The sequence below is a fragment of the Amblyraja radiata genome, chromosome 2 (assembly GCF_010909765.2).
Source record: "Amblyraja radiata isolate CabotCenter1 chromosome 2, sAmbRad1.1.pri, whole genome shotgun sequence".
NCBI classification, from domain to species: domain Eukaryota; kingdom Metazoa; phylum Chordata; class Chondrichthyes; order Rajiformes; family Rajidae; genus Amblyraja; species Amblyraja radiata.
The window spans coordinates 62131650-62156751 of record NC_045957.1 but is presented as its reverse complement, the minus strand read 5'-3'; the positions used below and the strand labels follow the sequence as shown (position 1 = coordinate 62156751).

General features: G+C 39.0%; 1 protein-coding gene across 2 annotated transcripts in view; it reads right to left on the bottom strand.

Moving 5' to 3' along the window:
- The window catches only part of skap2 (src kinase associated phosphoprotein 2), a 254169-nt gene that overhangs the window by 67556 nt on the left and 161511 nt on the right, over positions 1-25102 (bottom strand). For both annotated transcript variants that reach the window (XM_033047701.1, XM_033047707.1), the window contains exons 7-10: positions 23487-23611; positions 20755-20818; positions 17337-17465; positions 1798-1884 (exon numbers count right to left, since the gene is read on the bottom strand). In XM_033047701.1, coding sequence (XP_032903592.1) covers positions 1798-1884; positions 17337-17465; positions 20755-20818; positions 23487-23611 — 405 coding nt within the window. The remainder of the gene's footprint in view (positions 1-1797; positions 1885-17336; positions 17466-20754; positions 20819-23486; positions 23612-25102) is intronic.

Below are 25102 nucleotides of genomic sequence, written 5' to 3'. Positions count from 1 at the left end.
ACCAGGTCAATGTTTAGTTATAAAAACGCTTTTGTTGGAAGATCTTGCACATATATTTCTTTCAATATATTAAGTATTATCTGAGTTAGTACTGACCAGTATCAGTATCAGATCTCAGTATCAGTAATACTGAGTTATTACCGAGTTATTACTGGCGGAACTGGAGATGTTTCAACCGACTGCGAACCGGGGTCGGGCGGTCAAGGGTGACAATGCACAAATGGGCTACATCGAGGGTACAACAACCTGTGACTGTGGCACACAGACCCAGACATTGCAACACCTACTGCAATGCCCATTGCTGGATAATCCATGTACTACTGTAGACCTTTCACTTAACACTCCAATAGCGCAACGATGTATACAGCAGTGGCGAGCCACTATATTGCATAAGGACATGAAAGAAGAAGACTGACCTATGCATAAAGCTTTGTCTTCTAAATTAAAAAAATAGTAATTGTCATCCAATCAGAATCATCATCCTAAGCCCAGAAGAATCCTAAACACCAATGTGCCCAATTTAAAGAATGAATGACTTATTAAAAAATAAAAGTTACTGTTAAACCTTTATTTAGAATGAGAAATGCATGAACATGAAGAAGTACACTAATGTGCAAAAGTTCGCTGATTTCAGGTAAGGAATGCAGTGTCAGAAAATAAGTCCTATATTTGAATATTATTCAGTGTCTTGAAAGTGCAGACAAGACTGTGGTTGCATTTCCCTATGATGCAATGGCCAGTTGAATGGCATAATACTGTACAATGCTCATGGAAGATGGCTTGAAAGGAAAGAAGGAAGCAGTGTGCTAATTCTTGATGGTGGTGCTGTGAATACATGTCCTGGGTAGATAGTTTTGCCAGGTATGCACATTCAAATCCTTTACGGTAAAAATGAATGGAAAGGAAAATATTCTCATTCTTTAATCAATTGATTAAAGGAGGCGCAGTCGTCTTTCTTACAGTTTGGCTTTCTTCCCAACCAATTGTTCAAGCGCTTTTGATTGCAACATGCGCCTTAATTTTGTTCAACAAAGAAACTGACAAGTTACTAAAAAAAATACAATATTACACTGGTAAGAGAAAATTGACCTGCCTGAAACAGTGCCTGAAACAGTGCACAGTTTTGATCCCCTTATCTTGGAGAGGATTTAGTAGCATAGGAGGCAGTCTAGAGTGCATTCCTAATAGGACAGCATTGTCCTATCAAAAAGTTAAAAAGATTCAATCTGCTTTGGAGTTTCGAAGGAGGGGTGATCATATTGAAACATTTAAGATCCAAAGGGTCATGACAGGAAAGATGTTAACATGATTGCATTATTGAAAGAGTCTCAAAAAAGAAGGCAGAGCTTCAAGACAAGAAAGGAGTGAATCAGTTAAAACCGATGTTTGAAGAACCGTCTTCTCACAGAGAGGAAATTCTTTACTCCAGAGAATTGTGGTGGTCAGATTATAAGTACAGTGGAGGCAGATACATTTCTGAAAGATCTCGGGATCAAAGATGATGAGGAACTGACACAGATAAGTTGTTGAGGTAGATCAGTCATGATCATACTCAACAGTAAGTCAGGCATGAAGGGCCATGTGGCTTATTCCTGTTTATATTATATTGTGAATTCATATATTTTGTTCAAACAACATGTCTTATTTCATTACAATATTTGTTATTTTGTCCACAAAATAAGACATCATTTTAAAGGAATAAACACGTTTCTGGGGACACATCTATCAGCTAATGCTAAAATTACATTTACTGTATATTTAGGTGAAACAATTAAAACAAATTTCCATTAACTATACCTGTTTTATTCCCATCAGCATGTAGGCTCTTTTTCTCGTCAACTTCATTTAATGTTGGTGAAGGTTGTAACAAATTGTTCTCTTCTTCTGTAAGAAACAAAAATAATACATATTTTTGATATATTATAACAATTTCTAGTGGAATATGATTACTTGATATTGTAGAGAACCTCTTGCTTGATGCTGATAAAGATCTGATTAAAAACCAGTAACATCAACAACTAGTTAAAAAAACAGCAAGAATGGAATCATTTTAAACTGAATCAGATCTGGCAGTCCTGGGAATGTTGGATTGTCAGTGTTTTATTGTACAATTATTTCCAATGTTGGTAGCTATAGATTGCTGTAATTAATCAAATTTGAGTAATTTAAATATTAACAAAATTCAGGAGCTTTTAATCTTTATTTTCATACAGCCAAACTTATATTTTGGCATTTTTAATAAACTGATTGTCTTACATCGAAGAAAACTAATCTAATTTTTGATACACTTTCTAAGGACTACCAAAATTAACTTTCAGTACCACCAAAGCTAACTTTTTTGCTCATGTAACTTTTAATCCTACCTCTGTGACTAATTGAGGTTTAAAAAAAAATCCTACATCAATTATAGTTCAAAAGTGCTTAATCATGCATTCTACACTTTAGGGTTTTCAAAGGTAACTAAATATACATTTAATTTAAGAAATGTTTGAAGAATTTTTGATTTGAGACATATGGAACTAACGGAAGAAAATCAAATTACATATTTACAATTAGCACTTGCAACTTTTCTGGGTAAGAGTATTTGTTTTAAATTATTATATTATAAGTATAATGCAAGTTAGACTTTTTTTTAAAGACAGTCAGTAACATCACGTTCTTGCATTGAATATATGACGGCTATAGGCTAAGACTGAGAATGTTATTTATAAAACAATATAACACAAGCATTTTGATTGGGGTAGTTCTCTTTTAAATTGATGCTGCAACATAGAATCAATGATGCTGCAAGCTGGTTTATTGGCACATTGCCATTTTTGTGATTAATATAGCTGGCATCTGACACTGACAATTGATAAGTTATTTGTAGAATTTGTAACTATAGTAAACAACATAATACTGTAGTGTAGGGGAAAAAATCAAACCACACAGATGGTTGTATAACATTCATTGTGCGATTTCCATAGTAATCATAAATCTGGTGGTCCTGACAAATTAACAGCTTGTATTTACACACTATTCTTGTGCCATCAAAACCATTTCAATATTAGTTTATTCAAATCACATAGTTTTGAAGCAGCAGATGTAAAGATCTCTTTTTTTATCAGTGAAAAAATTGTCCCAACACTTTCAATACGTGCATGAAATATTCAAGTAATTTAAGTAATAAAATTATAAGAAACAATTAATTATAGATGGCGCTTTGAGAGCTCAAAAGGGTGCAATAATTATACAATTTCTAATTAATATTTGATCAATTTGCTGTTTACATTTGCATTTAAATTTTGCTGGGATTACAGGTATTATTAAACTGAAAAAACAGCATGCATTCAATTGTTAAATGGTGAATTTCTAGAGTAATACAATCACAGTATTTCCTGTTGTTCATTTAATCTGTACGTATAGACTGTGTAAAAACTAGAACACTGCAGTGCAGTGTGGTGCAGAAATAGTACTGCTGCCTTGCATCTCTAGAGATCCAAGTTAGATCACGACATTGGGTGCTTGCTTCTGTGTGAAGTGCACACATTTCCACAGGATTCTGGTTTCCATCCACAAGAATAAATATCACCAGCAATCTGTCCTGGACCAGCCACTTCGAAGCAATGGCCAAGAAAGAATACCAATGCCTCTACTTTCTTGGAAGGTTTAGGAAGTTCAGCATGTCCCAACAACACTCACCAACTACAGATGCACTGTAGAACACATTTTATTTTGATGCAGCACAGCATGGTTTGGGATCAGCTCCATCCAAGACCGTGAGAAATTGCAGTGTTGTGGATGCAGCCCAGTCTATCACACAAACCAACCACCCTTCCATTGACTCCATCTACACCTCCTGCTGCCTCAGCAAGCCACCTGCATAATCAAGGACTAGTTCTGACCTCCCATCTGCCTTGTTGGAGACCTTCAAACTATCTTTAATCGGACTTTACTGGACATTGTCTTGCACAAACGCTATACACTTTATTCTGTATCTGAACACTGTGGACGGCTTGATAGTAATCACGTGCAGTCTTTTTGCTGAATGGATAGCAAGCAACAGAAAAGCTTTTCACTGTACCTCGGTTCTCTTGATAATAATAAACTAAACTAAACATATTCAAAGGACGTGCTAGTTGGTTAATTGGCTACTGTAACATCCTCTGTGTAAATAAGTATCAAAGGAGAGTTGAAGAGCACATGAGAGAATAACTAAATACCGAGAAATATGGAGAACGGGATTCATGGATTTGCTCTGATGGGTGCCAGCATGGACAGACTGAATGACCTCCCTCTATGCCATAAGATGGGTTAGGGCAAAGTCACCTTCTGGAGACTTCGCCCTAACCCATCTAAGACAACTGTCACTGTCTTTCACCTCAGCAATCAGCTCACCATTGCAAAGCTCCGAGTGTCCTTTTGTGGTGAGCCGGTGAAGAATGAAGAATTCCCCAAGTACCTCGGAGTCACCCTGGATCGCACATCCTCATCTATCGTGAACACCTGAAAAGGGTGGCTGATAAGCTGAAAGCAAGGGTCAACATCAGGAAACTTGCAGGCAACAGCTGGGGATCCAATGCACAAACCCTCCCTAATGGCAAGTTTAGCCATAGTCTACTCAACAGCCGAGTTTTGTTCAACAGCTTGAGCTAATAGCTGCCACTGTCCTTAACTCTGCAATGCGGGTCATCACAGGGACGCTTAAGTCAACACCTTTGTAGTGGCTCCTTGTCCTGTCTCATATCGCCCCTCCCAGCATATGCAGAGGATGTTGAAAGATTGGTGCACCATCGAGGCTAACCCTGACCTTCCCATCCATGCTGACTTGAATAATCTGCCCAACATGTGCCTGAAGTCCCGCAAAACCTTCTGGTCTTCCGTTAAATCCCTGGAAGACTTTGACTCCAAGACTGAGTGGCGCAGAGCCTGGAAAGATGCCAACACCAACAACAGAGAAGTCACCACGGACCCCACAGTGAAACTACTGGGTTTTGACCTCCATCGCAAGCAATGGCTAACCCTGAACAGAATCCATACCCTCCATGCAAGAACTGCCCATCACTTGCGTAAGTAGGGGATGACAGAGAACCTTGCTTGCGACTGTGGACATCCAGACCAGACCATCGTGAATGACTGTCCACTGAGGCTTTGCCCTGGGGGCATCAAAGCCATCCACCCAGTAACTGATGCTGTCCTGGCCTGGATATCTACCCTTGATCTACAATTTTAGGCTGTGCACGCCATACGCAAGAAGAAGATGCCATAAGTAACTCTTGATAGATATTACATTGTCCTATAATTGCTCTCTATCTTGTCACTGTGCCACACCATTTATTCCAACATGCCCTCTCAGTAGTGTTGTATGGCAGCCTGGTGCCCAGCAATTAGGATAGCTGGCACAACATTCGTGCCATTTCAGCAGAGGCAGCTGGCCTTACAGAACTATATTGATATCCAGTGAGTCTATTCCCTCAACACTATCTGGCTGACAGGCTGTCTAGGGTATCATTATGTATTAAAATGTTATTTTAATTTTTTTGCCTTTAAAACACCAAATATTAATTAAAATAGACATATAAATGATTAAAACAATCTATTCACCTTTCTCTCCACAGTTAATATCTGCTATGCATGTGGCAAGCTTACCCAGGACATGTGTGGGTAAGTCCTGGTATAAGCACTGCTGTCAGGGCAGAAGGTCTGCACCAAGATATGCTGAAATTTTCCAATACAAATTTAATTGCTTTTATCTTCGCCTGTCGGGTAATATACAAATTATGAAGTAAGTTTAAAATTTATGAAATAAGTTAGATATTAACCTGCAGATCAAGATGGAAAATTGGATGATCATTCTTAAGCATGTCTCGAGTGTAATTCAAAGTGGTACATGGAATAGGCTAGGCCAGAGGGCTTCTGCTTACCTTTCCCTTTGTGACAATTTTCACTTTCAAGCAAAGTACAAATGAGAAAATATATAGCTTGATTGTAATAAACATTTATAATGTAATACCCTTACTTTTGGTAGCTACTGCTTAGTATTTATAACTAAGAATACTATCTGCCCTGTAGGAGAGATTTTGACGTAAAAATAAGACAACATAAAGATAGGGAGGCTGGTTCATTGAGAAACTCAATCTTCAGAAGGGGAGCGATGCAGTGGGGGACAGGGACAGAATTTTAGTAGATACTAGACCAAGTGCAGACCCGTTGGGTCTGTTCCCCCAAAGTGTGATTGCGGGGAGGGGGGGGGGGGGCGTGGGTGGCATGCGGTGTCACACACACTAACTACCCCCACCCCCCCCCGCACACACGCTAACTACCCCCCCTGATATTATATGAATATTATTAATTTGCTCCTTTTACCCCATAACCACCCTATCCACTGACGCATAGCCCCAACTCGCCATGTGACTCATGCAGAAGTTTGATTTTAGTGGGACCACGTGAAGGTTCCAATCTCCCTCACCTGTTCCATTGTGATGGCATATGTAAATGAGATCCATTGTGATTAGACATCTGTGAGATGGCACTGTGAGTCATGCAGCAGTTTGATTTAAGTGGGAACATGTGAAGGTTCCAATCTCCTTCAATCTCCATTGTGATGTCATATATGTAAATGAGATCCATTGTGATTGGACATCTGTGAGGTTGGCTCATGCAGCAGTTTGATTTTAATTTTTTTTTGATGTTTTGTGAACAATTTTATTCAAAATCTGGGGAAATATGATGTCACCGCCCGGCGTGCCGTTGCATGATGACGTCACCGCCCGACGGCGTGCGACATCCAAATTCAGTCGGCCCGCCTCCCACTCAGCTGATTGGTGAGTATGATGTAGGGACCATACGCCTCCGCGGTTCAAATTGAGACCGGCCCTGCACGGCCGTACGCCTCAAGCAACCACGTTTGGAGCGGGCGGGCATGGGAATTGCGGGAGGCCTGGCGCGAGCATACTTCGAGCGGGGGGGGGGGGGTGGAGGAGACCCAGGCTGCCAAATGAAGAGAGAGAAGCGGCTTGGATTGGTCGGCATGTGGGCATTGTGACGTCAGAGCTGGTAAGAGCCGTTCAGATCTTAGATCTTAAAAGTTGAGTTTTGTTTGAGTTTTGTGATCAATTTTACTCTAAATCTGGGGAAATAATTGACCAAGGAGTGGATGTGCGAATGTAAAAGTAAAATCGCTAGTGAAATGGTAAATATGTCGGTTTTTGTCTGGTTTGCGCGGAGTTTAACGAATCAAATGCAAAATGCCGTACACCCACACATCCACAGAGTTTTAAAAGTATATAGATAGAAATCAGATATCTACCTGCCAAAAATTTTATAGAGACAAGTATCGGTGATAGATTCTGGGAGGAAGTATTAGGAAAGGAAATGCATTTTAAAGGACAAAGAAATTAGGTGCCCGTAGAGGGTTGAGTCACATAAATCATTGATAGTGGGACAGCAAATTAATGATGCTGAATAAATCAATACAGGAATTTAGATGTAATAAAAAAGTTCAACAACAGTAGTTCTACAACTGTAGTTCTACAACAGTAGTCCTGTATAAAAGTCCAAACGCATTCAGGATTGCCACTCACTAGGGTCACTAGTTTTCAATAAAAAAATTAGAATTCACAGCATTTGTGTTTGTGCTTTACGAATGTCCCAGAAGTGTACAAGAAATAATGCTGACTACAGTGCTGTGAAGAGAAAACTAGTGATGAATGTTGAAATTCTACATAACTTAGGTAATGTTGGTGTCAGTGTGTAAAGAGAGAACTTTGGAGTTGGTCATTCAACCTTGATAATATGAAGAAGCTGGATTAAAAATAAAAATGTTAAAGCTGATTCAAATATGGGCACTGTTAAGCACCAGACCACACACAAATCTAACACTACGGAACCTAATAAATTGTTTATGAGCAATTTAACCAATGTCCCATTGTAAGGGGGCATGATTGTGAGAAATGGTCAAACAATTTCATGAGGAGTTGCCAATTCCATAGCCTTGAGGAGGTGGCTCAATGGCTAGAAAAATGTTGTGCCATGGCATCCATTGCATTAAAGTGAGTGATGAGAAAACGTCTGCAAAATAGAAGAACATTCTTTTCACAGCTAATGAAAGATGAATACTTCTTTCCTGAACAAATGTATAATGAAACCAACCCTTTTATGCCAGTGGATTCCAGGGATTGTGTCAATTGGAAGAGCTGAACAGGCAGTGCTTGGTTCAATGTGACTGTTCTTGCATGTGTGTCTTTTTACAATACTGCACACAATAATGTGACAAATGTGGTCAAATTTCAAATTCCTTCAAAAAAACTTGACAAGCACTTTATTGGGTTCATGACTAACATAGTATCACAAAAAATAAAAGGAAAGATAGCTTATTAATGGCAAATTTCCAAAAATAGCATCAGAATACACAACCACATTATGTATAACGGTTGTTGCGTGGTGTCCACCAGTGACCTGGTTGGCACAGTAAGTGCACGTATTTCTTATTCCTTTCTATGTTTATGAATACCACATGGAACAATAAAATTGCAAACACTGTTTCCACTCCATTCACCTGATGATGTAGTAGAATACTGCATCCATCTGAGTGGACACCGCAATGCGCGTTACACATCATACACACAAACGTACGTTGCGGTGGACATTCAAAGGTTTGGTGTCCCAGAAAACTAACGTTACATTATTAGCGAAAACCAAACATTTTCACTAATGTGATCTAAACGACACATTACCTTATGGATTTGAGCTATATCGATGGCCGAAGATTCGTCAGAATGTTTGATTTGGACTGATTTTTTAGTAAGTAAAATGTCTCCGTAACGGTCGTTGTGGAGCTTCCCGAAGTTGACACGAAGGAATGAAGCTAGCGACTTGGTCCGTACGAAAGGTAAACAAGAGACAGTTGCCAAATTGAGGATTGGCTCAGTTTCTTAGTTTTGATGACCAATTTATGTCCAAAAATTGTTTTTATTGATTTTAAAAAGATGGAAAATATATCGTAAACGGTCGTTGCGTTTTTACAAGGTAGTTGAGGCCAGTTCATTGGCTATATTTAAGAGGGAGTTAGAAGTGGCCCTTGTGGCTAAAGGGATCAGAGGGTATGGAGAGAAGGCAGGGATGGGATACTGAGTTGGATGATCAGCCATGATCATATTGAATGGTGGTGCAGGCTCGAAGGGCCGAATGGCCTACTCCTGCACCTATTTTCTATGTTTCTATGACACCACGATGTTTTTGATATATTAAATTGGAAAAGAAGAAAAAATACTTAACTCGCCCAAAAATCGCTACTACCATAGGAATGGTTTGATGGATGAATCGCTACTACCGTAGGAGTGGTTTGAGTGCTTTGAAAAGCATTAGAGGTTTGGAGCCTCAGCGGTTTAACTTACAGAGGTACCGACCCCGATAATGGTCGTTGTGACAATGGACACCAAGCACAACGACCGTTACGGGATCTTTGCTAGGCGGAATACCAGACATGTTACTGTATTTTTCTCCTGGTATTGATGAAGATATTTCCCTAGATCATTATCAAAACATATACGTATGAGGGAGCCATATAAAGTTTATTTATGAATTAAATATTCATGACTAAATGTGGCAGTGTTTTTATTGTCACATTATTGATGTCCAAAATGGTGGTAAAATGATGAAAATTTGTCTGTTATGAAAAAAGTTTTTGACTTTCGGTCTTGAAGTTATCTAATTTTAATCTATTATGTGTAAGGTTTCATTTCTGGGTAGATTTTTGTTAAGAATAGTGTAATGGTGTAAAAACCTGAATAATAATCTTGTTCCTCAAAATCTCTCCAGTATTGTAAAAAGACTCATGTGCAAACACAGCAGGCACATATAAGCATAAATTATATTGATGGCCAGGAATGCTTATCCTCAAGCCTTAAAGCGATGAAGATTTTTCCCATGATTTATAGGAGTAATAAACAGGCCTAAATCACCAGAGGGCTGACTTACAAGGTGGCTTCACAATCACTTTTTGGAGGAGGATCTGGTACATTACTAGAATGTGTGGCTGTTGAAGAGCTGCAGGATCCTATTCCTCCTGAAGTCCAGAAATGTTTTTGCAATACATGTTTGCTCCAACTGCAAATCACTGATTCAACCTTTGGACCAAGGAATAATTTGTAATATATTTACAATTACTGGAAATAATGACATCAGACCATCAGTAAATAGGAAAGACACAAAACGTTGGAGTAACTCAGCGGGTCAGGCAGCATCCCTGGAAATCATGGATAGGTGAAATTTTAGATCGGGACCTTTCGTCAGGCTGCATGTTCTATCTATATTCTCCATGTATACTGCCTGATCCGCTGAGTTATTCTGGCATTTTGTATACTTAATTTGTAAATGAGCATCTGTAGTTCCTTGTTTCTGCATCAGAAAATAGGAGCAAGTGGCTTAGACAATAGACAATAGGTGCAGGAGTAGGCCATTCGGCCCTTCGAGCCAGCACCGCCATTCACTGTGATCATGGCTGATCATCCACAATCAGAAATTGTTCTAAATTAATTGTCTAGATTGACAGTTCAACCTTGATTCCATCCTTTATGCTAACAATTACTTGCTCTATTTTCTTTCTCCAAATTCACAACTTCCAATTAAATTTTACAGTTTTAAACTATGTAAATTAATGAATACAACTCAGTCACAAAAAGTTAATAAAATAATAAACTATTTATTGTATAAAATAAGCTATTATCACAAAACCATTAAATTATCTGCATATTTCAAATAATTAATTTGGACAATTATATAATAGTTAATTTTAGATGGAATAAAGTATCATGAAGAATGTCAAAACGTTATTTTTATTCTGAGTTGCAAGCTCAACAGCAAATTGAGATAGAATTCAACATAAAACAAAACTGACCTATCTTGCCATCTAAAGTAGACAAAATTGCTGGAGAAATTCAGGGTGAGGCAGCATGTAAGGAGAAAAGTAGGTGACGTTTCGGGTCGAGACCCTCAGACTGATGGCCATCTAGTTCAGTCTTTGTAAAAATATCTAAAATATCATTTGAAGTCAAATAGGATATTTTTAAATCGTCATTTACAGCTTGTGGGCATCTCTGGTAAGACCACCATTTCTAACTGCCCTTGGAAAAGTGTTAGATCAACCTTGAACTGCTGTAATCCAGGGTTAAGTTTTGTGTATTTTTTTGATGCTTGGATCAGAATTTCAAATTATATCCAAGTCGGAGTAGTGTGCAACTTGCAGACGGTACTTGGTCTGTACTTTGTATACAGAATACACTGCATATAAGTGCTGATGGAAACTGTGATAATAATGCCATTGAAGGTCATGGATAGGTATTTAGAATTTGTTGTAAAAATGTAAATGGTCATTTCTTGGTATATGTGTGGTCTGAAAGTGGTTGGCACCTATCAGAGCCACGCCTGAATATTTTCAAGCTCGGGCTCCGTTATGATATCGACTGCTTTATATATGAATTCCAAAAAAAAATCTTTATTCACTGTTTAGATCATGGAAAATAACATCATAGAAACATAGAAACATAGAAATTAGGTGCAGGAGTAGGCCATTCGGCCCTTCGAGCCTGCACCGCCATTCAATATGATCATGGCTGATCATCCAACTCAGTATCCCGTACCTGCCTTCTCTCCATACCCTCTGATCCCCTTAGCCACCAGGGCCACATCTAACTCCCTCTTAAATATAGCCAATGAACTGGCCTCGACTACCCTCTGTGGCAGGGAGTTCCAGAGATTCACCACTCTCCGTGTGAAAAAAAGTTCTTCTCATCTCGGTTTTAAAGGATTTCCCCCTTATCCTTAAGCTGTGACCCCTTGTCCTGGACTTCCCCAACATCGGGAGCAATCTTCCTGCATCTAGCCTGTCCAACCCCTTAAGAATTTTGTAAGTTTCTATAAGATCCCCTCTCAATCTCCTAAATTCTAGAGAGTATAAACCAAGTCTATCCAGTCTTTCTTCATAAGACAGTCCTGACATCCCAGGAATCAGGGCATGTTGGAGTAAATAATATGTATGCATTTATGCAGAAGGTAACTATCTATTTACCAGGAAAGAAATAATTATTATGATTGTTTTAAAAGAGAAGAATGGATTCCGTGATCATAACAAACAATTTGGACTAGATGGGCTGATTAACTTGATTCCCTATTGAAATTTCCTGCACAATAATATTTCAAGATGAAGAAGAATAATGCCATTGCTAATTAGTAAAACATCCAGACTAAGATTGTCAAAAAGATTGTTGCCAACTGATGCTCATTCCAAAGGCTAATGTTTAGGTTAGCCAGCTCTGCAGGCATTAGTGATGGATATTTGTTTCAGACGTCCCTTTGAAGCAGCAAAGGAACACCGAAAATTATGTTTCACAGACCCAACAGGCTTCCTGCTGGAAAAATGGTAACATGATTGCACACAAACCATGTGGGAAACTATTGTTTACTTGTTTTCCACAATCTTAGGACCCAAATAATTAATGGGATTAGGAGGGGGATAGGATAAATCTATCCAAACAGGGAATTCATTGTTTAACTGAACTGCATGAGGATAAATGGATAATTTATTGAGCAAGATTAGATGTCAGTTTCAATTCTCCTTTGAAACTCAATGATACATGAGATAAATATATAAGTGATACAATATATGAAATGTAATATGATGGTTTCAGAACATTATCAAATAATTGTGTCAACTCACATCAGAAATAATTGATAACCACTAACAAACTTTAACTAATGTAGTAATGGCAGCAATTTTGCTATACAAGTGGCTTAAAAGATTATAGTTGTGAATGTTGCAATTGGAAATACAAGTCTCTATGGATTTAATTTCTGAATACTTTTAGTCTGGACAAATAATTATTTTTCTTAGTGAACAATGAAATATGATTAAGGGAGATTCTAAAATGAATTGGAGTTAGATTTCTGCCACTCTGTACTTCTGCAAGATTTAATGTATGCTCTGTTTTAACAAAGACTATATCGTCTGACAACTTTCACCTCCCAACTAGATTGTGAAACTAAAGCTAGTCATATCATTTGGAGGATGCACTCTTACAGCTAAGACAGTTAGATATCTCACATCCCTTGGTAGAAGGATTTGGACCCAAAACGTCACCCATTCCTTCTCTCCAGAGATGCTGCCTGTCCCGCTGAATTAGTCCAACATTTTGTGTCTATCTTCAGGTCCTCCCTGGTTATGATAGGATTCTGTTCCTGTCAACTGTTTGTTACACAAAGAGTTCACATCAGAATTGTGACTGAGAACTAAGTGCCCACATGGCAGAAGATACCTGCAGCCCTGCAGAAGCCGGTATACTGATCATCCCTTCCTTACCAACTTTGTTGTGGATTTATCTGTGTGTTCTCAGTGGACGTTTGACTGCCCCCGTGTATTTTCACTCATGGCCACTGGGCACAATGCCTTCAGAAGTGTAATTTAGGGATATCCAAATGATGTATGGAGTGCTGAACAGATCATATCCATTTCAAAACCAAGTTCCTAATTCCCAACCCATGTAAAACAATCAGGTGTTTAGCGAAGGTACACAAAAATGCTGGAGAAACTCAGCGGGTGCAGCAGCATCTATGGAGCGAAGGAAATAGGTAACGTTTCGGGCCAAAACCCTGTGTTTAGCGAATATGTTCGTTTATCAGTTATAATATTTTTGGTCATGTTGGCTAAGGGATGAATGCTAATGTGAAAACTCCCAACTTGTCAGCCTAATTGGTGTCTCAAGATTATGGTCAGGAAAGTATGTTTGTAAATTTGGCCAGTAGCAGAGGAAACAAAGTTAAATAATGGATTCAGCTATTGAAATCATCTCCAGGCAGATTTAGGGCATTGTGGGAGAGGAAGGGCATGTCAAGGTCTGTTAAGTGAAGTTCTGGACACAGCTAATTTGGAAAATGTTTGTTTCCAAATACAATAGTTGAAAAGAACATCCTGTTTATAAGAATATTGCTGGGAGACAACTATATATATATATATCCCAGCAGTATTTTTTTATATAAATTAAATTTGTACATATATATTTTTTAAACTGACTTTGTATATGGGATTACAATTAACAAAAGTAAAATTACCTACTACCTTCCTTACTTTTGACATAGCCAACATCTTTGAATTTAATTTGTTCCTGCAGTAAATGAGTGATATTGTTCCATGAAAACTTCTACATAATAAAAATCTCTGGGAATTATTTCTCACTTTTGTAGGCATCATATCCATACATCGATCCACCAGGTTGACATTGGAAGATGCTCATTACAAGACATAGTAGCAAAGCAATTTGGGGAAAACATTTCTAAATTCTCTTAAAGAATTAAGTGGGAGAAAACAAAAGCTAAACTACATTAAGGAATGAGCAGGTAGACAAAAATGCTGGAGAAACTCAGCGGGTGAGGCAGCATCTATGGAGCGAAGGAAATAGACAACGTTTCGGCTCGAGACCCTTTTTCAGAATGAGCAAGTCTTACCAAATAAGAACAATCAATCGTAAATCTTTGGGTACATTGCAACTACAGTACTAAAATGGATGAGTAATTAACAGTTCTTTCAGTCAACTAGATTTCCTGAAGTTCCTTTCTTTTGTAAACCAATTGCCAGGATGTGGCTTAACTGGCAAAATCAGCACGTATTGCCCATTTTTTAGTTCTATTAGGTAGTTAGCTGTTATCTTATTGGAAGTACTCCCTTGGTCCTAACACCTCAATCTTGATACAAAAACAAGGGGAAAAAGTCATCATGAATTGCTTACATTAAGCCTATGAATACCAGATATGACTACCCTACAATTGGATGGAAAGGTTGAGAGAACCATATCAGAATTAATTGATGGATTTAAAAAGGCAAGGCAGCAAATTATTAGGTTGATGCATTTAAAATTGGATTCCAAAATAATATCTATTTAATCCAAAGTAGAACACTTTATTCAAGAAGTGATTGAAGTGAGAAGCAAAAGGAATTAATATGAAGATAAAAGTATAGACTGGTGTATGTTTCAAATTGAAACCGGTTCAAAGCCAGAATCCAAAACATCATTTTGCCTTTTCTCCTCCTATACACTGCTAAAACATACTGCCTAGGTCCAGCAATTTGCTTTTTATTTCACAAGGATGTAACATCAGTAGCTTCATCCATACTTTAAGTGTGAAGATTTTGTTTATGGTAAAGATACAGCAGAATCATTTTTTCAGGGTATAAACTTTTCTAGCATAATTTCAAGCATGTTTCAATTAGTTATGTGTGGTGTTATTTCTATTCCAACCCGCGAGTACGGACATTAAATACAATTATTTACTTTTAGAACCTTCATTTACAAATCTGAATATACATGGGTAACCTTTAAATGCTAATTGCACATTTGTCATTTGAAAATTAAGGAAGCATGAGGCAAAATTTTGCCTGTCTGAATCTAATTTTCAGGCTGGATTTCAAATGGAAAGAAACTGTTTCATTTTATTAAGCCTCTTCTGACTGTTGTAATTTTGCTGTTGCTGACAATTATATTTTCCAAAGATTAAAATATAAAGCATGAACCTTCTGTTAATAAGCTTAAATGATGGGCTATATGGTTACCCAAGGAAGTTTCTGAAGAATTGGAAAACTTGAGGATTTGTTTTGTTCAAATATTTTTCAAGGGTTAGGAGGAGTAACAGTTATTCTTGCAATCATATTGCCCACACCAATCACTTCTTCTACTGCTGCAGTCTTTTTGGTGATGGTACTCCCAGAGTGTTGAAGCTAAAATACACTGCAGATGCTGAACTGTGGAACAAAAAAATAGAACACTGGAAGAACTCAATGGATCAAGCAGTATCTGTGGAGGCAAAAGGTGTGGGCTGACATTTTGGTCCTGATGTAGGGTCTAGACTTGAAGAGTCAGTTTACACCCTTTGTCTCCACAGATTCTGCTTTATCCACTGAGTTATTTCAGTGTCTTATTTGTGTTTTGCTCCCTTGTTGGGTGGAGAGCTGTATGAGTTAGTCCCGAAGATGATGAAGGAATTACAATATATTTCTAAATCGGAATAGTGTCTACTTCTCATTGTTCCAGAGTTGCTTGACAAATGAACAAACTCTCAGTTAAGTTGCAGCTTTTACTGTAGACATTTCGGAAACAATTCTGGGCGTGGTCATCTGCACTGCAGTTAAGTTCACACATAACCTTTTGTACCGGGACATTGGTAATTGAAAATCAAAGTCAGCTTGTTATTTCCCCATTTACTAACTTACTGACAGAGTGTAGAGCAAACAGACTTCAATTCAAGAAAATGGCTAATATTATGCACCCTGATAAGTCCAGAGAAAGACTACTTCATCCTCATCTGTGGTTATCTTCTCCATCCTCTTTTGCTTAGTTGACCTCCATCTCCAGCTTTTCCACCTTATTCCATTGGAGGGGGGTTCTGCTAAACACCTTCTGATAGTTAGGAGTTAGAACCCAGGGAAGGAGTAGATTCCCCTTGCTTCCAAGAATGAACAGTCCTTGGAGTACAGTGTCTGGAGTTTACTCCTGAGAAGATCACACGCCTCTCGGTCTACTGATAAATCCATGCTTATTGGAGCCTCCAGGTGCTCTGCTCTTTGAATAACAAAAGTACATGTTCTAAGTACATTCATGAGGAATACATCTGTGTTGTCTGTGGATGTGACCTACTTACCAAACTTACTCAATTTGGAAGTTGTAATGGAGTCATTGTTTAATAGAGGTTCATGGGAATAGTTTTCTTTTACTTCAATGGCATTAGCTGAAACCTCTAAAATTATAATGTTAACATTGAACTATAATAATACGGAACAATATCGAACCATCCATCCATTTTCAACCTGATCAGTGCAAGCCTCTTCTGAAGCCTTGCCTTTTCACGCGAATAGGTAGCGAACTGGACACTAAATAAACTGCAAATTGCAACTATTGAACTGTGTAATAGAATTATTATATTTTTTCAGACTCAAAGTAATTTCAACAAGTTATTTGGATATTCAATAAAATAATTTCTTCACTTTGAGGCATGATCTTTGGTCAAAGCCGAGGCTGCATATATGCCTGCCCTTCCTCCAGTGGCCTTGTTCCATATCATAATTTGGAGATTAGTTTAATTTGGCATCATGTTCAGCAAAGACAATGTTGACCGAAGGGCCTGTTCCAAAACTGTACTGTTCTATGTTCTATAATGATTTCCCTCAAAACAATTAAATCAGCTCTCTAGATAGGCCATTATTTTTTGCCGCTCTATGGAAATAAGAATGCTGAAACCATTTTTTTCCAGAACTCACATTAGCATTTTCAATATTTTATTTATTTAAAAAATGACGGTACTTTAAAAACACAAACCTGGAAGCTCTTCATAAATGTCTTCATCTATTGGTTCTTGGTTGGGTTTTACATCATTAACTTCTGGTTCTATATCGTCATACATTTCTTCACCGTCATCATCTACTGGGATTATACCAGATTCTCTGTCTTTTTTTAAACAAACAAATAATTATTGCATTAGGTTTTGGAAAGTATTGAGTAAGTTAAAAGAAAATGTAATAATATATATCATTTCCTATGTACATTCTCATTAACAGCAATGGACTAACATTGGCAGAAAACTGGTTTGGTGTATGAGAATATATTTGCTGCTGTCGTTAGGTGTAAATAACATTCAGGGAAAAGAAGAACAAAAGCTCGATAGGTTCCTGTATTGTTCTTTGTTGTTCACTTCTTTTGAAAATATAAAAAATGATGATAGGGGTCAAGATTTAACACCTTACATAAAACACACACAAGATCACAAAACGATCACTCAGCAACACACTGAAGAGTCAGACTGGACCATGCACAAAAGTCTGGGAAAATGCCGATCCCGGAAAATTTTTACTCAAACGAATCAACATTGTAGTGGAACCAGACTGGTGGGGGAAAGGGGAGGAAGTGTAGGGGTGCAATTTGAGGGGATGGGTACTGAGTAACAGAATAAATAAAAACAAAATGCTTATTCTCAATGAATTATTGTTTATATTTGGATAGTTTCAATTCGGATCATCAATGATTCACCTTTTTGGCTGATTAATTTCCTCAAACTGGCTTTGAAGCTCTGTTGATACTTTTTAAATTACTTTTTATAAAATGTATAATTTATTTATCAATCACTTACTTTCCATTTCAGGGAAAGCTAAACAAAAGATATTTTAGACTCATCGAGTCATACAGCACGGAAGCAGGCCCTTTGGGCCAATTTAACCAAGTCGACCAAGCTGCCCCATCTACACTAGTCCCACGTGCCCTTGTTTGGCGTATATACCTCCAAACCTTTCCTGTCCACGTACCTGTCTAAATATCTTTTAAATGTTGGTATAGTATCTGCCTCAACTACCTCCTCTGGCAGCTTGCTCCATATACCCACTACCCACTGTGTCAAATACATTTCAGAAGTTTGATACCTGAGAATGAGTTTGTAACTGTGTCAAGGCCATCGTTGGCGTTAATAATTGCAGTAGTTTAGAGTTTGCAGCAGTAATATCTATATTTGCATGTAACATTCACATTATAAATGGTCTTCATATAATTGTATTACTAATAATAATATAATAATAATAAATTTTATTTATGGGTGCCTTTCAAGAGTCTCAAGGGCACCTTACAAAAATTTAGCAAGTAGAGGAAAAACATGTAAGCGGAATGAAATAAATAGTAGAGACATGACTAGTACACAAATTAAAGACAGAATTCAATTCAAAACACAATATGAGGCAATTCAAGCACAGATGAAAAGGGAGGGGGATGTGGGGCTAAGGATAGGCAGAGGTGAAGAGATGGGTCTTGAGGCGGGACTGGAAGATGGTGAGGGACACGGAATTGTGGATCAGTTGGGGGAGGGAGTTCCAGAGCCTGGGAGCTGCCCTGGAGAAGGCTCTGTCCCCAAAACTGCGGAGGTTGGACTTGTGGATGGAGAGGAGACCGGCTGATGTGGATCTGAGGGACCGTGAGGGTTGGTAGGGGGAGAGGAGGTCAGTGAGATATGGGGGGCCAGATGGTGGAGGGCTTTGTAGGTGAGGACCAGGATTTTGTAGGTGATCCGGTGGGAGATGTGAAGCCAGTGAAGTTGTTTGAGGACTGGAGTGATGTGATGCCAGGATTTGGTGTGGGTGATGAGTCGGGCGGCTGCGTTCTGGACCAGTTGGAGTCGGTTGATGAGGGTGGAGCTGATGCCAAGGAGAAGTGAGTTGCAGTAGTCCAGTTAGTAATGCACATTTCAACAAGAAAAATGTGCTTTAAATTGTGTTCATTCATATAACTGACAGCAACGTTGGGATTTGTGCACAGACACTTGTGCGATGATACAGGACTTATCATCGAAGTAGGAAACTGGTCAAAAAGCCCAATATTTGTATTTTGGATTCACTGAAATATCCTATGATAAATTAGAGACACAGCAATTCTTCTTTCACATATATCTTTTCCATCCTTAACCTCATCCTACTGTAATCTGAGATTCTCATCTGTCTCTGGCATCAACCATTGTGAAGTGTCTTGACATGAACTCCAACCTCTGAGACAGCCTAGATTCCTTGCATTCACCTATCATCATGATGGGTCCACTGCAGACACCATCCACTTGGCCCTACACTCATCCCTGGAACAACAGGATAACAAGGACACCCAAGTCAGATTCCTATTTATTGACGATAGCTCCACATTCAACACCAAAATTCCAGCCAAACATCTCCAAACTCCAGGATCTGGGGCTCAGCAACTGGATCCTTGATAATTCCATAATTCTCAGCACCAATTTTCCACAACACTACTTTCTCTGCCCTTGTTATAATTCCTGTGCACTCACGATTGTGGGGCTAAATTCTGCTCTAACTCCAGTTACAAGTTGCAGATGACACTAGGTAATGAGCCGAATCTCAAATAATGACAAGACGGAGTGCAGGAAGGAGATGCAGAGCTTAATAGCACGCTATCAGGAAAATAACTTCTCCCTTAGTGTCAGCAAAACAAAGGAACTAGTCACTGACTTCAGACAATGGGGTGAAACATTTGGCCCAAGCTGTTTAAATGGTGCCAAAAAGATGATGCTCATGAGCTTCAGGTTGTTGTATATTTCACTAACAAAATGTCCTGGTCCAACCACATTGACACTATGGGAGAGGAAGCACACCACAGATAAAGCAAACAATAGCTTATCCTGTTTCTTCTCCCACATACGATATATTATAATAGAAATCCTTACTAATGTATCTGCATATGAAAGCAACTGATTCACACATAAGTCCAGGTAGTCCTCAGTAAATGAAGCATGCAGCAATGCCTAAACATTCATATAAACAGCAGAGGATATGTGATGCCACATAAAGTGGCAAGTTATGATGATTGCCAACAAATGACAGACTAATAACCTACCTTTGAAAGTAAATAGCATTTTGAGTTCCTCACCATCAATCACTGGGGGGTTACTGCAAAACAAAAGCTCAACTGGAACAGCCGAAGATATATCATGGCTATAAAAGCAGGATTGTGGCTGGGTAGCCTGTTGTGAATGCTTCACCTCCCTGCATCCAAAAGCTTTCCACCAGTTGCAAGATACGTCATGAATTTGATGTAATATTCTCAACCTGCCTGGATAAATGCTGCACCAACAAATCTCAGGAAGCTTAACATCATCCAGACCAAAGCAGCTCAATTGATTCACACTTTTTTCTACCACCCTATCCATGCATTCCCTACATCTTCAGCTCAGTACAGCGTGGCTATCACATACCTTTTAACACAAATTGAAGTTGCTCAACCCATTCCTCAGCCTCAGTGGAAGTGGCTGCGGCAAACTGAAAACAAAGAAACAAATGTTACTGTTTGATAGAAATTGGAAATGTATGCTATTAGATATTTCTACTTTCAATATTTACATGGTCTTATCTAGTTGACCCCCCCCCCCCACCCCCACATCAATCTGAAGATGGGTTTCGACCCGAAACATCACCTATTCCTTTGCTCCATAGATGCTGCCACACCCACTGAGTTTCTCCAGCATTTTTGTCTACCTTTGATTTTTCCATCATCTGCAGTTCTTTCTTGAACTTAATTAGTTAGTTAGTTAGTTAATCTGAAGAAGGGTCTCGATCCGAATCGTCATCCATTCCCTCTCTCCAGAGATGCTGCCAGTCTCGCTGAGTTACTCCAGCTTTTTGTGTCTATCTTTAGTTAGTTAGAAAGTGAGAAGAGCCAAAAGAGAAGTTGTTGAGGGTGAGGACAGGTTCTGCTATGGAGTAGTGTGTTAGTAGAGGGAAATAGATTGGGACCCTCAACGTTCTCTTTTGATTCCACTCACTTTCTCCAAGTTAAAGGTGTAGGCTTGGGCAGTCGCATCAGGCCCACTGTGCCTGCCTTTTTATCGGTTACGTCTAACAGTCCTTGTTCCAAACATACCCTGGCACCATTGCTCTAGTCTACCTTCACTATATCGACGACTGCGTCAGTGCTGTCTCTTGCATGTGTGCAGAACTCGTTGATTTCATTAACTTTACCGTTAGCTTGCACCCTGCCCTTAACTTCACTGAATCTCTAAAATCTCTATTATTGAATTTATTAAAATCTCAGAAACCGCCCTCCCCTTTCTTGAAAGTTGTCCATCACATGGGACGGATATGGACTGCCGTCTATTACAAACATACTGACACACATAGCTATCTGGACTACTTTCCATACTGCCTCTTGCAAGGACACCAGCCCTTACTCTCAATTTCTCCATATCTGTCTCCGACTCAGTCGCATCTGCTCCCACGATGAGGCTTTCCATTCTAGGACATAGATGTTCTATTTCCTCAGTAAATATGGTTTCCCCTGCTGTCTTAGATGGATCCTTCATCCCTGGCCCCTCTGTATCCCATAGTTCTATTCTTGCACCTCCTCCCCCGCTTCCCCCGCAGATGGAAAAAGGATAGTTCCGCTGGTTCTCACCGTTCATCCCATCAGCCTCCGCATCCAACACAACATCCTCCGACATTTCTGTCACCTCCAAAGTGGTCCCATCTTCCCATTCCCAACCCTTTCTGCCTTCCACAGTGATCGCTGCCTCCTCAACACCTCGGTTCACTCATCCCTTTCCATCCAAACCTCCCCCCTACTTAGGTACTTTCCCCTGCAACTGCAGGAGATTTTACACCTGTCCCTATACCTCCTGCCTCACCTCCATCCAGGGACCCCAGCAGTCTTTCCAGGTGACAAAAGTTCATGTGCACCTCCTTTAACCTCATCTACGTCATCCATTGTTCCTGATATGGCCTCCTGTACATTGGCGAGACCAAGTGTAAACACAGCAACCATTTTGCCGAACACTTGCGCTAGGTCCAACAAGGCCTACCGGATCTATCAGTTGCTAACCATTTTAACTCATCTTCCCATTCTGACTTTTCTGTGCTGGGCCTCCTCCATTCCCAGAAGGAACTTTCTTGCAGATGTAAGACCATTTTCAGATGTTTGCGCATTTCCCTCCATAGTTGCTGCCAGATCAGCCATGATCACAGTGAATGGCGGTGCTGGCTCGAACGACCCAATGGCCTACTCGTCACCTATTGTCTTTTGACCTATTGTTTATGTTCCTCCAGCAGTTTGTCTTTTTCTCAAGTTTCTGGCATTATTAACTCTCCAAATGTACAATATCTTCAGCAATACTCTGAAACCAGGTTAAAGGACAATACTGTATACAATTGACTAAAATAAGAAAACTACTTGAAATGGGGAAGTGATCATTAAATCACTAGTTAAATGATGAAAGAGATTAAGGGTTGGAGCCCCAAAAAAGGGGCTTTTGCAACTAGGCAGCTACAAAATTCTGAAATACTGGGACTAATTTATTCTTATTATAATTAGTTATTTTAATTTAGTTGCCACCACTCTCTTCCCCAAGTCAGAACGTAATAAATTCAATATCCATCCAAAGATATGAGTCTAAAAGTCTAAGATAGCACTCCAATGCAGTACTGAGGAACCATGGCAGCAGTCACATGGATCTAATAATAACTTGATGTTCTGATTGTTTTCTCAGGTGGATGTAAAAGATCCTTCAATCAACATCAAAAGACACTTTATCGGGTGATTATTACATTGCTGCTTGTGGCAGCTTGCTGCAGACATCTGGCTGCTATCTTCAATCATGACATCAGTGACTGCACTTCAAAAATACTTCCCTAACCATAAAGTTCTCATACTTAGAAACAAAGTAATGCCGTAATTATAACACATAACTTGGTTTGCGATAAAAACTGACCACGGAAACAACATGAAGTAGTTTTAGCATTCAGCTCTGGGCTGCTTCAGCATATCAAAATCTATTAAAATCTAGGGATTTTCCAAACTAGGATTAATCCAAAATAAACACCAAAAACTGGAGTAACTCAGCGGGACAGACAGCGTCTCTGGAGAGAAGGAATGAGTGTCGAACCTTCTTCATACCATCTAGATTAATATACATAAATTAAAATAAGAAAGTCAAACCTGATATAGACGTTTATCGGGAGCTGTAAGTTCAAAACAGCAGTCCTTCTTTGCATCTTTCCTCATAATAGCAGTGAGCTGGACTATATATCCATCTATGGCAAAATCACCTTTTTGTTGTTTATCTGTAGATAAAATGCATAAGAATGTTTAACATCCACATGAATTTAAAGAACTAAAGCACTGAATGAAAAGATAAGAATATCAAAGCAACATTAATGCATATCAATGCTTCCTTCACCAAAATAAAAATTGGGAGAGAGGGGCGATATATCCACGAAAGCAACAACAGCGCACACCTTTTCTGAATGCCAAACATATAATATCAACAGAGATATCCATGGTGTAATGGCAATTTCTAACTTTTTCAATGTCCAACTTTCCATTGCCATTACTACACGGGAATGTGGGAGTGATCGTACGCAGACTCCTACACATGGCCCCTACACAAGGTTTTGAACTGAAGTGAATCTCAGACTTGACGTAATTAACTGGAGAAGATGCACCTTGAAATATATATCTCAGGCATCCAAAAAAACATTTCATTAGCCTTGGTAAGATAAATGTAAAGACTTTATTCACAGGGGTAATCATTTATTTTCTGTTGAAACAACCATACAACATTGGCAGATGGAAAAATCTGTCAAAATGAAGGAGAAGGAATGAGTGTTTGCATGGTCTATAGTGAGAGTGAAGCAGGGAGCAACATGACATGGTCCCATTGATGCAAGAAATGCTTGATTCGTGATTGTACAATTTCTATCCCGCACACCTTGTGTTGGGGCTTCTTCAACTGCAGTTATCAGTGTAACAAGAAAAGAGGTGGGGCAGTGGGGTTGAGTAATGTGAAGCAATGATTATTCCACATCTACCACATAGTGACTTCCTCTAGTGTACTCGAAATGTCACCTATCCTTTACCTCGGGAGATGCTGCTTGACACGCTGAGTTACTCCAGCACTTTGTGTCTATCTTAGGTGCCAAAAAATCCATGTTTCCCTGTTACCACCTGCAGTAATCAGACACTTAAGAACACAGTTGGTGGCCATTGAAAATGTCAAGCAATCGCTTCAACTGACAAATATGCAATAATACAATTAAATAATGTAACATACAGTCCTTGGTATTTTTCTCTCGCAGTAACAAAAATAAACTCATTGCTATTGAAAAGACCTTTAATTTTGAAAATACTGTGAGAAAAATAACTTTGTTATTGCAAGTCTGAAACTGTTTAGCCTCTAAACTCCTTACCCCCATTGACAACATTATGTTTACATCACAATTTTCTATAACGCAAGGTTTCTTAGCAATGCAACAAGCGTGATATAGCAGAGCTCAATGTACTGCATTAGTTGCCGGAAAAATGGTCTGCTCTACAATAGAGAAACCAAATATAGATTGGGTGAATGCTTCGTGGAACACTTCCGTTCAATCTGTGAAAATGAAACTTAATTTGCAGTTGTCTATCTTTTAAGTACCCAGTATACATTTTTGTTCCCACTCAGGCCTCTGTTTCCGGCTTTATATATGGTTGCGGAAAAGCCCAACATGTCGCAGGATAGTCGTACAGCACGGAAATAGGCCCTTCGGCAAAAACTCATCCATGCGGACCAAGAG